Source organism: Lytechinus variegatus, chromosome 6, assembly GCF_018143015.1.
Source record: "Lytechinus variegatus isolate NC3 chromosome 6, Lvar_3.0, whole genome shotgun sequence".
NCBI lineage: Eukaryota > Metazoa > Echinodermata > Echinoidea > Temnopleuroida > Toxopneustidae > Lytechinus > Lytechinus variegatus.
In genome coordinates this window covers 13,832,075-13,846,198 of record NC_054745.1, presented here as the reverse complement: position 1 = coordinate 13,846,198, position 14,124 = coordinate 13,832,075, and the positions used below count along the sequence as shown (strand labels likewise).

Genomic DNA, 14,124 nt, shown 5'->3' with positions numbered 1-14,124 from the left:
GACACCATTGTATACCACTGAGACACCATTGGGTGTATGGTATACTATTCATCATACCAATCATACCATTACAAGCACATACCACTGAGACACCATTGAATACCACTGAGACACCGTTGGGTGTATGGTATACCATTCATCATACTAATCATACCATTAGACACATACCACTGAGACACCATTGGGTATATGGTATACCATTTACCATTGAATAAACTACCAATTACCATTAAGAACTTACCATTGAAACACCACTTAAATACCATTCGCGTACCATTTACCATTCAGACCACCATTCAACTACCATTCGGCACCATTCAAATACCATTGGCGATTTTTATAAGGGAATGACCACCATTACAAAAAATAACACTTTTTCCACCTGATTTACCCGACCTTTCGTAGATCAAGGGGCTGTTTTCACGAGAGGTCGGGTTACGCGATAACGCGGCCCGACGCGAAGGCCCGATGGTTCGAAGTAAGCCCCTTGGTCCTAGGTAAAAAAAAAATGTTTTTTTTTTTAATATCACTTTGCTCCACGCGCTCACATTTTTAAAGTGCGATCCACATCCACTTTAAATCTTGTGTACAGAAACAGAAAATGGGACTTTTGGCCAAATTTGAAGGACATCTGTCAGGCACAATGCAGCAGAAACGTTGCCTGTCCTGGGGCCCGTTGCAGAAAGAAAAAACGCAACTCCAAAAATCAAACGCAAGTCCCCTGAATCTTACGCAACTTTGCGTTAGATCGCAACTCTGTTGCAGAAAAGAGATGCGTTTGATTTCTAACGCATCTATCAAGCGCAACTCTCCTCGATCAAACGCAACTTTGCGTTTGATCAGTGATCATACGCAAGTTGCAGTAAATCCATAGCAACAACATGGCAGCCATACTATTAGCAGAAGCTGAGGAAGTGCAGCCACGTCCTGGCCGAGTGATAAGGGATAGGGACCAGCCCCTCGACTCTCTTTCTGAGACGCAGTTAGTTAAGAGATACCGGTTCGGTCGCGAGGCAATTTTCTTTCTAATTAATCTACTCACCAATCAAATCGCACCAACAACGGAACGCAACAAGGCAATCCACCCCACACTACAAGTTTTGATAAGCCTGAATTTCTTCGCAACCGGATCGGTCTTGGAAAGTGATGCAAATATCCATGGCATTCATCGCAGCACCGTGTCTAGGATAATCCATAGGGTCTCTGAAGCCTTGTGTGGTCACAAGAGCCAGGTAATTATTCTTTACTTTTCTATTTTCATCATCATGATCACCACACTTAAAATTGTAAAATTGTATGTTTCAGAGTTTGTCAACTGAAATGCAGAAATAAATGAGGGACTTCTAGATTTACATGTCATAGATCAAGACTCAATAGAGTCTAGTTAGTGAAGATGATAATGCACGAAACTTTAAAAAAAACGTAAATGGATATTATTACTTAGAGTTAGACGCCTATCCGGCGATAGCCGTAATCCAGCCGGCCCGACGGTGCAGAGCGAGCGGTCAGGCACGGCCGGGGCTTTCCCGCAGGATGCGGTTTAGCATGCATGGTGAGCGCTCCTGAAATTCTGCTAGTGATATTCGGAACAACTGGATGTATTAATCCCCCGGGGGGGCCACTTCCATTCACGAGTGGATACCATGCGCGACCATGGGGTCTCGAAAAGCACCCTAAACACGTAATTTCCATATTCTGAAAATTCACCCCTTAACAAGTATTGGCGTGTGAAAACCTACCCTTAACAAGTATTGGAAACAAAACGATACTATTGAAAAATAATCCCTGAAATGAACCCCTAAACAAGTACAGGAATGTTTTATTGTTACGGGTCCTTCGACGGGTCGTCGGCTTTACCTTATTTGGTTTAGTACGACCCCACCTTCTACACCTCGCGCAAATCGGACTCTAAACACGAAGTGTTGGGACAAAAAGGACATCCTTTATAAAACATTTTAATTTTGTTTTATCATCCCCGCAAATTAGACCCTAAACACGTAATTTTCCTAACGAAATAGATACCCTTTTTTCATTATTTTTGCGTTTTTGACACCCTTATCACGTTACGTACGTAACGTGCCCTATCGTGAAAAGGCCATCCTTTTTACGTGTTTTTTTGGTCGCGCATGGTATCCACTCGTCAATGTAAGTGGCCCCCCCCCCCCCGGGATTAATCCATATTAATAATTTATTACCGCAAACTAAGATATGAATGCCAATATGCATGTCGATAATGTTTGACTTGATATACTCACCATTAAATGGTTCTCCTTTTTTGTACTTCTATTGATTACAATTTCTAAAGCCAACCCTTTTTGAAGAAGTGGGGTTGAAAATTTCGAGTCGACATCCAACTTTCGTTTGTTATTGTTGAAGATATAGGAGCTAGCTTATCGATCGTGCTCGCCGATACAATGAAGTCGATGGTCTCTTCAAATCAATTTAAGTGTTCCAACTGAAATCTAAATTAAATTATTAGGAATTTTACTTCAATTAAAATATTTTGAAATCATGCTAGTTTCATTCATGCCTAGAATACTTATAGTATCTAACCAATCTCTTGGCAAATTTCTTTATTGATCTACCATAAAAAGAAAATGAAAATTGATTTATTTTAAAAATAGCCTAATTTTTATTTTTTTATTTTTAGGTAATTCACCAAAGCATGAAACAATAAGGGACCGCAGAATGGGGGGGGGGCTTCAGCCCCCACTTTTTTCCAAAACCATGTACAAAAATGCAAAAATGACCATACAATTGTGATTTTTTCAGCCCCCCTCCCCCTTTTGGCTTTGCCCTCCTATAACTGTTTTGCTGCCCCTGACTATAGTAATTAAACAGGCACATGCACTATGTCTATCAGACTATCACCCTAAACCCCAGTGCACTACCTTCTATTACTAATTAGTAACCTTAATTTATATACTGTTATGCTATACGAAAATAATTACATTCATCATTTGTAGTATGTTTGAACCATCTTTATGATAAGAATGGGCCTGGTTAAATTTGAATAGATAACTTAGATAAATATAACATTAATGGTAATAATGATGGTAATAATGATGATAGTAATTAATGATGAAATAATAATTATAAATTAAATGAAAATGAATATATGAGCTTTATACGAGTCTTTGAACAAACATCTCTGCCTCAATCATAATCAAGGCCTATATATATGCCAGTGCATATGCGGTAGTCATGTAAATTATTTATAACCTTTCATGATTCAGGTGAGAGCATATTTACACCCCACTTTATCAAGAACATTTTTCAAAAATATAAAATGACAATCTTATTGCAACCTTTTTATTGTCAGCCACCCCCCCAAAAAAAAAAATCCCACTTAATTCTAAAAGCTATGAAAAGCCATGAAATACTGTCTTTTACCAAAATGTAATCTCAATACCTTACAGAAATTAAATTGGTGTACTTGGTATGATGGGATTCAAACACCAATTTACCATAATTTTTATGCTCATAGTACCTGTTTGGATATGGGGCAGACAATTTCAAAGGCATCCCAAATTTGTATACAAACATTAAGTTTGATTGCCACTTTGTTGTAAACATTGCCTCAAATTGTTGCCCCCTTTTATCTTGCTTGAAGAAAATCATTTAGAATTTTTTTTTAGGGTTGTTGCCACTTCTCTTCTCATTGCCTCTGAGCTCACCGACTTTCCAAGCTGTATTTTCACTGCTCATACAACATCATTCATCCCTTTCTTTGTGGATTATCATACTCACATAAACAAGGGAAATATTGATTTGATTTAATTTGATTTATTTCTACATTCCAATAACAAAAGTATATACAAGTATAATAATTTTTTCTCAGCATAACAGTGCAATAAAAGAGACTTATCTTTAATTCCACAAAATAATGTTAAATATTCTCTTTGTTTCTTTATCCTGTATGTGTTATTTGACAGTTTATCAAGTTCCCGAGGACTGATGCCGAAACAGCCGCCAATATTCAGGATTTCTATAGAATCGCTGGATTCCCGAGAGTGGTAGGGGCTGTTGATGGCATGCACGTTTGCCTACATGGCTGCCCATTAGGCCCCGACGAATACGTTTACACCAACAGAAAGGGCAGGTCTTCCATCAACGTCCAATTGGCTTGCAACGCAAAATTCCAGATAATAAATGTCGTTGCGAGATGGCCGGGGAGTACCCACGACTCCAGAATTCTTCAGGTATTTATTACCGACTTATGTTGGAGGCAAACATACTAGAAGTCAGTTCTTTGTAACATATATATATATATATATATATACAAGAGACATATTAGGTTAGCTGCAACAGCATCACTGTGACCATCTTTGTAGGAGCCAGCTCCTTGGTAGTAGTCACATGAAATAACATAGTATAGTCTACGCTTGCAGACCTTTATCAGTTATAACCACAGTAATAATTATTCTTTGGGGGTAAAACAATCAGCATCATTTGCATTTAGATTTGTACAATTGTATTCTTGTACTTACTGTCAAATACTAGATAAATTGCTGTGGACTTGAATTGCCACTTTGCAAATGATCATAGATCCCATGCAATACATAACAAATCCTTGTTAAAAAAAGCATTATAAGGAAAATCCAATATCTTCACAAGATTATGTGAACTTAATTGTGAGAAAAGCATCACCATAAACCTGAGATATCTTAGTAAATTTGATTTATTCATCTATTAATTTGTTAACAGAATAGCAGACTGTACCGCAAGTACAATAATGGAGAACTGAAAGGGATCATCCTCGGTGACTCTGGTTATCCCTTGATGACATGGTTAATGACCCCCATCCTTAATCCACAAACACCAGAGGAACAAGCCTACAACAAGTGAGCAATTCAACTTTTCCATGTAAAAAAAGAAAAATTTTGAAATCGCTTGAATGAGCGATTTCTGTACCATGTAATAAATGCTACACATAACAGTCAACACTCAATTTATGATAGATCATGCAACTTATCGTATATCAATTGTGTCTGCATAAGTCTACCTTCTCAAGTCAACAACCGCCTTGTAGTGAAAAGTAATTCTTATATTTAACAGTTTTGGCAGACTCGTGTGTGATTACAAGAAATCCTGGAAAATTTACGACTAGACATGTACTCTGTAATGTTTTCTATACTTCATGTATCCACTAACAATGATATTGTTTGCTTTGAGATATATCCCCTAATCATAAGCCTTCGTAGTCTTAGAATGCCAAAATATTGATAGCTTTTGTGGCTTCTTTTCAAACCAAATATTTTCCTAATTTCTTTTTTCTCATCACAAAGCTATCTTGAATATTTTTTTCCATACAGATTGCATTTAAAAGATACACTTCAATTTGTCTTTAAATATCTTTTTGCTCAAAATGAAATTCTTTTGATTATCATACATTATCTACTTATTCCACAGTGCACAGTGCAAGACGAGATCAATCATCGAGCAAGTGAATGGACAGCTAAAAAATAAATTTAGATGTCTGCTCGGCCATGGCTTACAAATTCGACCAAATAGGGCCTGCAACATCATTACTGCATGCTGCATATTATTCAACATTAGTAAAAGATTCAGACAGCCAGCAGCAGACGATAATGAAGATGACCACATGATCGATGACAACATGGAAGGAGAAATCAACAGGGAAAGGGGAGATGCAGCGGCCATCGCTGTCCGGGCCCAGATCGTACAGTCTTTTGTTGTGTAGTATATCATTTTTTCAATGGCTTTATCATTATATCAATGCTGGGATTTATGTAATGCCGTAAGCACTAATAATTTCCACCCCCCCCCCCTTCATAAGGATAACAAGTTGATTAAAAAGTAATATTTGGAACTGGCAATTACGCATAACCTTCTACACACTTGTTGGTCAAATTTCTTTTGGTTGTAGTCCGTTTTAAAAATACCTAACAACATGGTCATAAGTTTTCAAATTATATACACTGATGCTCTTCCATTATGAATAAATATTTATTGTCCACTAGATGAAACTGTGATTTGCTATAACACAGTAAACACTTCATTTTGTAAAAGCCAAGTAAAGAATCCTTGTACTTTTGAAATGCATGTTTAATATGCATCAAAATGGCACACACTCTGTTTTTGTGGTGAAGATTTTACGAACACAATTTTAAATAATGTTCCAACTATGGCAAGACATTCATATACTACTGTATATAAAACATACTGAGCATTTTAAAAGGTTCGTATTATGGCAAGACATTAACATAATATGTAAAACATACTGAGTTGTCATGTTATTATTTTAATATACAACAATGCAAGGGAATCTACCATTGTGTTTAAAAATCAAGAGTCTCGAGAAAGGGAATGATTTGTTTTTTTATTCTTTACACAATCTAACACATCTTTCAAAGTGATTGTTTGAGTTAAAATGCCCTTTCATGTCAAATCTCAACCTCAGCAAGTGTTGATAATTAGCAACATTGAAATGTTGGAACAGGGTGAGCATCAATATACTATTGATGTGCTGGTATTGCTGGATTTTTATACCATTAAAAAATACTACCTTGAAGGTTTTTAGACTTTTAATCAACATTGAATTTACATGTACATCAATGTAATTATATATTAGTTATTCAAGTTGTCTTTTTTTCCATGGCCAAAATCTCTTGTTACTTTTTTTTAAAGGAATGTATGCTCTGTAGAATAAGTATCCTTTACAATGGAACTCTTTCTTTGTTAAGTTTGATTTTACTTTCATGCAAACTTTTCTAGCAAATGCGGCAAAATTTCAATTCTGTACCTGTACACATTTTTGTTCAAATACAATACCAAGTTGAAAAGAAGTGTTGCTTGCAATAATTGTTAGGAATGAAACACACCTTTGGTAAGGTTGATTTTATTGTCAGGAATAATTGTTTTAAAAAACATTTTGAAAAGCAAATTATTATATGTTTAGTAAAGGCCAAGTCCACTCTGAAAAAGTTTACTAAAAAACAAAAAACAAATCAAGCATTTATGATACTGAACATTCCATCAAAATCACATTCAAACGGTTTAAGGTCAGCCTCTTCCTCATAATGTCCTCCTTCCTCTGAAACCTATTTACCTTCAAAACAGTAGTTGCATTCCTCCAGTACTACTTCTTTCATTTTCCACCTGAACATTAAAATAATATACATTTTTTTTTATTCTGGAAGTTGCTGTTGATGGTAGTAGCAGTGACTTTATATTTCTATTCTGAAGACGAATTGCATATTACTGCACTTTGAAAATATAAATAAATGTAGTAACTTTCCTATGTTCCATTTAATTGTGAACAAACTTTCAGTATCGTGCTTAACTTTACTTTTTGTTGTAATGGACTTGGCCTTTCAATTGACATGGATGTCATTTACATATTGAAGGAGAAGATTCGACGTGAAGAAAACCATACTTGTACATGAATCGCAGAAGACAATGTCTCCTTGTTACTACATTCAGAGTGAATGTAACTAGTTTGGGCAAAACTAGCATCCACAGTGAAATGAGAAGCAGATCAGGAACCAAAAGCTTAATTATCTCTAAATTGTTGGTTTGCAATAATTTTTTTTAAGAAACATGAACATGTATCTCCAATATTATGTATTTTTTGTGGAATAAACCCAGCTTAAGTCAATAAAATGCCATATTCATGCCCTATCCAATGGTTAATATGCCTCTCTCATTGGCCATCGATATTTTGTGTACCAAATTTTCTTCTCTCAATATGTGCACTGTGGAATAACTAGGATTTTTTTTTAAAGGTTACTTGAAAATATTAGGTAAAGAACGTAAGAGATAAACAAATTAAAAAACAATCATCAACAGAGTATGGTTTCCTTCATGTAGAGTATATTCATGAAAAGTCCATCTTGATACCAACAAGCTGAAGTTTCAGCTCGTTGTTGCCAAGATGGACATCACATGGAATACACATTGCAAATGCCTTAAAATTCAATCATTCCCAATGACTGAATGCCATTTTTTTTCAATGGCCTCTAAGGCATTTGCAATTCTACTGAGAAACAAGTTTCGCTCTGCAGAGAGGGAAACTTGTTTCTCAAGCAGTCGAATCCTCTCCTTCTCCAGCTCTACAAGCTGGTCAGTTGAGGACAGTTTTCTTGGAGGGGTCTTGGTGGTGGAGGCGGAGGTGGTTGCAGCAGCTATTGCAGTTTTGGTAGTGGTTGTGGCAGCAGTGGAGGTGTTGACAGCAGCGGTGGCGGTGTTGACGACAGTGGTTGTTGTGTTGACGACAGTGGAGGTTGTCTTGACACGATCAGGGGTGCGTGAACACGCTCCTGCAGCCATGCTGCTGAACAGCAGGCAAGCCTCATTGTCTCCATCTATTGTGTCCTAAGCAGAAATGAACATTGTCATTTGATTAAATTCATGAATAAAAAAAAACCTGTTAATTAATTATAAGACTATTAGATAGCAGTCTAAGTGCAAAATCAACCTGTACCTTATTCTAAGTGAATTTTCATCTATCTTTAATTTTTAATTTAAACCCTGGTTTAACTTAGACCACTCAATTCAGAAGTCACGGAGTGGCAGTTTTAACCATTTCAGCAAATTGAGACATTAAATCCGTGAATAGGAATATGGATTTAATTGTCAGAATACAACACTTATCATTATGGTTGAACAATTGCTATCAACATAATATTAGAGTGCATTTATTGTTTTGCATTTGGTTTGAATGATGATTAAATATTTTGACACATAAGTATTTGTATTATCTCAATGAACTGAATATTGTGGTTTAACAATAAAATGAAGTAATTTTAACTTCACAGTACTGACTTAATACCACAAATCAATAATTTCTATTTGTGTTTATTTGACACTCATGAAAATCCTAGCAAAGGAATGCAAGTATACATCATTGCATGATAAATGAGGAAATGAATGTGCACAATGGGTAGAAATGGTGGAGATGAGATGGATATAGGAGATGACAAAGGAAATGTAAAAATGAAAAGGATCAAAGGATCAAAAGAACAGTGGTTACATCTAACTTTAAAGAAGAATGAAACCATAGTTTGCTTTTAAATGTTGTATGAAACAGGAGCAATCAAATTATAAGATCAAAGAAAGTTAGAGAACAATTGGAACAGCAATAAGAAAGGAGAATTTTAATGTCGAAATCATTAATGCTATGGAGGTCCCACTGGTAAAATCACCAAAATTTGTGATGCCACAAATCATTCTACACCCCCCCCCCCTGGTAAATGTACTCCAAAACATCCTTTTTTTGCTCATTCTTATGATAGTACACATTCTTTGCCCCTAATGGAACCCCTATAACATGCCCTCCTATGAAGGGAAAAAAAAGAAATAGAAAAATACCTGATTTATGAACAGGCAGTGGATTTCTGTAAAATTTTCGCGGGTGAAACAGCGCGCGACCATATCAGGCTCGTTCACGAAGATTTTTTATTTTTTCTCACACCCGAATCAAACGCAAGTTGCAATCAATCGCAACTTGTTTTCTGCAACGGAGATTTGCGATAGATTGCAAGTTGCGTAAGATATCACCCGCAAAGTTGCGGTTGATCTGAGTTGCGTTCGATTGCAACTTTTGCTTTCTGCAACGGGCCCCTGGTGAAAAATGAGATTGTTCAATTGAGCCATGCATAAGTCATTAAGTCCATCTACCATCCAAGTTTGGTTGAAAAGAAAACTCACGGCTGCGGAGTTATTTGTCATAAGGTTTGTGACAGACGGACGACATTTGGATCCCTAAGTCTCGCCTTCACCTCTGGTGGGCGAGACAAAAAGGGAAGAAATTATTATTAGTGTACTTCTTTGGCCTGATTATTTCTAGATTGGAGAGGGCGTCCTCTATATATGGCTCTCATTGACATTAAATGATAGTGTCAGGATCGTCTGAAAGGGTGTGTGCACATGCTGAAACCAAAGTGACTTAAGGTTGCAGAGTTACATGTAGGTGTCCTAAGGAGTAAACGTTGACCTGAGAATGACCTTTGATCTTACCATGTGACCTCCCACTGCAGCAAAACATGTCAGTCCTCCAAGGACATCTACCATCCAATGTTGGTTGAAAAATGAATTATGGTTGAGGAGTTAGGTGTCATAAGGTTTGTGACGGACGGACAACAGACGGGTGACATTTGAATCCCTAATACCGTGGCGACATTTGCTCTACGGCAGCCGTTTCAACATTTTTAGATACACATGCCTTATTACTTTCTTCATTTACTGATGCATATAATCCAGACATTCTAGAAAATTCATCTAACTCTAAAAAGACATGTTGTACACACTTAGACAATTTGTCCTTAAAATAAAGATGTTCCTGGAGCAGAGTCTCGAGAACAGCTGTAATCTTTATATCGTATACAATTACAGGAAATTAGTATTTGGTGTATGAAACCTTACAAATTTCCTTTAATAAAACACCCTTTTCCCCTTTTTAAACAGATCTGTTCTGTTACATTGCAGAAAAAAATCCTCTTTTTAAAAATTTACAGAATGATTCAGTTATTGCTTTCTTCAAAATCTTCTTTTTTCTGCATAATCAGGGTTTTTTAATAATGTAGGAAGAGGCGGTTTTCACAAAAAACCGGTAATGTCATTTACATAAGCAGAGTATTTTACTTTCTTTTCTTCAACTTTAAAATCCTTTAAACTGCCATTATTTCTGACTCTATTCAAATAAACCTCAAGTCATAAAAACAAATAAGGGCACAAGGGCCCTTGTCTTACTCCTCTCTTTATTTTGATATATCCTGTAGTAAATCAATTTACAAGATTACAACTACTGATGTCCTAATTGAAAAAAAAGCTTTCCCCTACTGGATAATTGAAGACCGAAAGTTATAAGCTTCCAAACATCGTGAAATGAAAGAGTGGCTTAATTAGTCGAATGCCTTGGTAAGATATAATGCCATAATGATCCCTTAGTAAGATTTGACGCCTTAATTATGCATTGACAGTCTTCATTTTCTGCATAAAACATCAAGTACGATATTAATCGAATTCCTTCACCAATGCATCTTCCCTTTATAAACGCTATCGACAGTTTATCAGGTTTCTTATTACTTTAAATATAATTTTGGAAAAACATTTGGAAATGATTTTTATAGCAACATTTATCAAAGTAAATAGTCTCCAGTTACTCAGTAAGCTTTTTTCTTAATTAGGCTTTGAGATCACTGAGATCGTATGTGAAATAAGAAAGTTTTAACATTTTTAAGTTTTGCTTAATTTATCAAAACAGTTATATACATATCATATTCGATATGCAAACGAAGAACTGATGAAATCATCCACTTACTACTTATTTTGTATTATATGAAATACTTTGATTTTTTCGTCATTGTCATGTGAAAGAAAGTTTCATTCCTCCCTGAACACATGGAATTCCGTTATTTGAAAATTTGTGGTTCAAGCAAGGGGGTCCTAATTGTCAAATTCGTAAAATTGGAATATTGTATAATTCAAACAGTAAAAAACAAAAGAAATAGTGAATAAGTAACATCATCACGTCTCTCATTTCCATATCAACAAGTAGCATACAACTGTTTTGTGAAAAATAAGCGAAACTTTATATGTCATAACTTTCATTATTTTACATCCGATTTTGATGAAGTTTTCAGCATTATGCATGTTTGATCCTTCTCTATCCATTTAAAGCAACTTTTTTCTGGGTTGAAATGACCTTTTAGCAATGGACTGTCAGCCATTTTAAATTGCTCTTTCTTTATTGGTGATTTAAAGGATTAGCGACCATCACTGTCCAACGCCCGGGGGGGGGGGCTAGGTATATAAAGCACAGTGGGTATGTGCCGCGGGGGAACCCCCATTTTTACACCCAAATTTCCGTTCCAAGAACCGGCGGAGGCCGCGCTAGCTCCATTATGCACGGATGCCCGTTCCATATGGATGCATACGCACGTACTCACACGCTGGCGATCCGTTCCAAGGACCCCCGTTTTCTCAAAATAGTAGTTCCGAAGCCCGTTCCGAGGACCCTTTACAATAAGCCCGCTCCAAGGCCCCCGTTTTTTGTCTCTCCCGCGGCACACCCCTACCACTTTTTGGTCGAGTGCCCCCCCCCCCCGGGTGTCCAACGCTTCTTATTGATTGTGTCTTTAAGTTTCAGAAGTGGTAGTCTTAAAACATCTTTTTTTTTAATTTGACGAATCAAAAGTTGAATATGACAATAGTCAGCCCTGTCTCTTTTTCCATTCTCTTCCTCCTTTTTCACACGTACGCTTACACACAAAATCAAAGGCATTACAAGAACTTTAATTTTGGATGTATGTTTTTATTCATAACTCATAGCAAAAAGGGTTCATTACACAGAGCCCTCTGATCAAAATCAACTGATGCATTATTCAATCATTATTTACAAAATGACAATACAAGAAGGAATGGAATAAAGATGAATATGGTACAGGCTCCTTTAGTCATGTAATATAGATATCTAAGGAAAAACATAATGATGCGATTTCTGAAATACATGTATAACAAAGAAGAAGGTTGTAATTTGTTCCAATTATGTAAACACTGATTATCAAAACTTATCAAATTATCGTCGTACGAACAGAGGAATTATTCATATTATTTGAAATTGTCATGTTGTCTTTGTATTTCACAGGAAAACTTATTATACACCCCCACAAAAAATGAGCATGTTGACCCCCCCCCCCACATGATTCAATTGTTAGAAAATTACACCATTAACTGTGAAACGGAACATAATTACCGTTAAAATATTTGACAACTATTATGCATTTTTGAGTTAGTTTGACTCTAAAATGAATTCTCTTGTTTCCCACATCTGAATTCTGATTATTCGATTTTTCTAAAAGTGACCATCATAAGTACGGAGGAGTTATTTCAATTAATTGAAATTATATTGTTTTGTACTATACAGGCATACATACTATTATACCAACAAATAATACAATATTTTCTAGGCATGTTGAGTCCTCTCGATTACAAACTGATGTCAGATATAAAATGTTTAATGTATTTTTCATGTTGCGATTCATAGATTTATGCCCATGAATAGTACTACTACTATGACTTATCGTATCATGTAAATTGTGTATTAGTGTACTGCCAACTTCTCCAATCACAAAATATCTACTTTCATTATTTTAGTCTATCAACAACAGTCGGCCAGCTCCCCATAAGTCGAGGCCAGGCACCCGCAGCTCTTCAATTCCGAGATGGGCTAGAGCTCCTGAGCGACAGCCGTACCTCGAGGACAGGCACTCGCTCTTCAACTCCGACATGTCCGATGTTTGAAGGGGCTCCCCGGGGGGCCACTTACATTGACGAGTGGATACCATGCGCGACCAAAAAATCACGTAAAAAGGATGTCTTTTTCACGATAGGGCACGTTACGTACGTAACGTGATAAGGGTGTCAAAAACACAAAAATATTGAAAAAAGGGTATCTATTTCGCTAGGAAAATTACGTGTTTAGGGTTGAATTTGCGGGAATGATAAAACAAAATTAAAATATTTTATAAAGGATGTCCATTTTGCCGATAGCCCGGGGGGGCCACTTCCATTCACGAGTGGATACCATGCGCGACCATGGGGTCTCGAAAAGCACCCTTAACACGTAATTTCCATATTCTGAAAATGCACCCCTTAACAAGTATTGGCGTGTGAAACCCTACCCTTAACAAGTATTGGAAACAAAACGATACTCTTGGCAAATATTCCCTGAAATGAACCCCTAAACAAGTACAGGAATGTTTTATTGTTACTGGTCCTTTGGTTGTCGGCTTTACCTTATTTGGTTTAGTACGACCCCACCTTCTACACCTCGCGCAAATAGGACTCTAAACACGTAGTGTTGGGGCAAAAAGGACATCCTTTATAAAACATTTTAATTTTGTTTTTCATCCCCGCAAATTCGACCCTAAGCACGTAATTTTCCTAGCGAAATAGATACCCTTTTTTCATTATTTTTGTGTTTTTGACACCCTTTTCACGTTACGTACGTAACGTGCCCTATCGTGAAAAGGACATCCTTTTTACGTGTTTTTTTGGTCGCGCATGGTATCCACTCGTCAATGTAAGTGGCCCCCCCCCCGGGATTTTGCCCCAACACTTCGTGTTTAGAGTCCGATTTGCACGAGATGTAGAAGGTGG

At 36.6% G+C, this 14,124-nt stretch overlaps 1 protein-coding gene across 1 annotated transcript; it reads left to right on the top strand.

Moving 5' to 3' along the window:
• The first annotated feature begins 696 nt into the window (after positions 1-696).
• Positions 697-7,457, top strand: LOC121417045 (putative nuclease HARBI1). Its single transcript, XM_041610606.1, has 4 exons — positions 697-1,232; positions 3,936-4,202; positions 4,708-4,844; positions 5,413-7,457. Exons 1-4 carry the CDS (start codon positions 882-884, stop codon positions 5,702-5,704), a joined length of 1,047 nt encoding a protein of 348 aa, XP_041466540.1. The 5' UTR covers positions 697-881; the 3' UTR covers positions 5,705-7,457.
• The last annotated feature ends 6,667 nt before the right edge of the window (positions 7,458-14,124 follow it).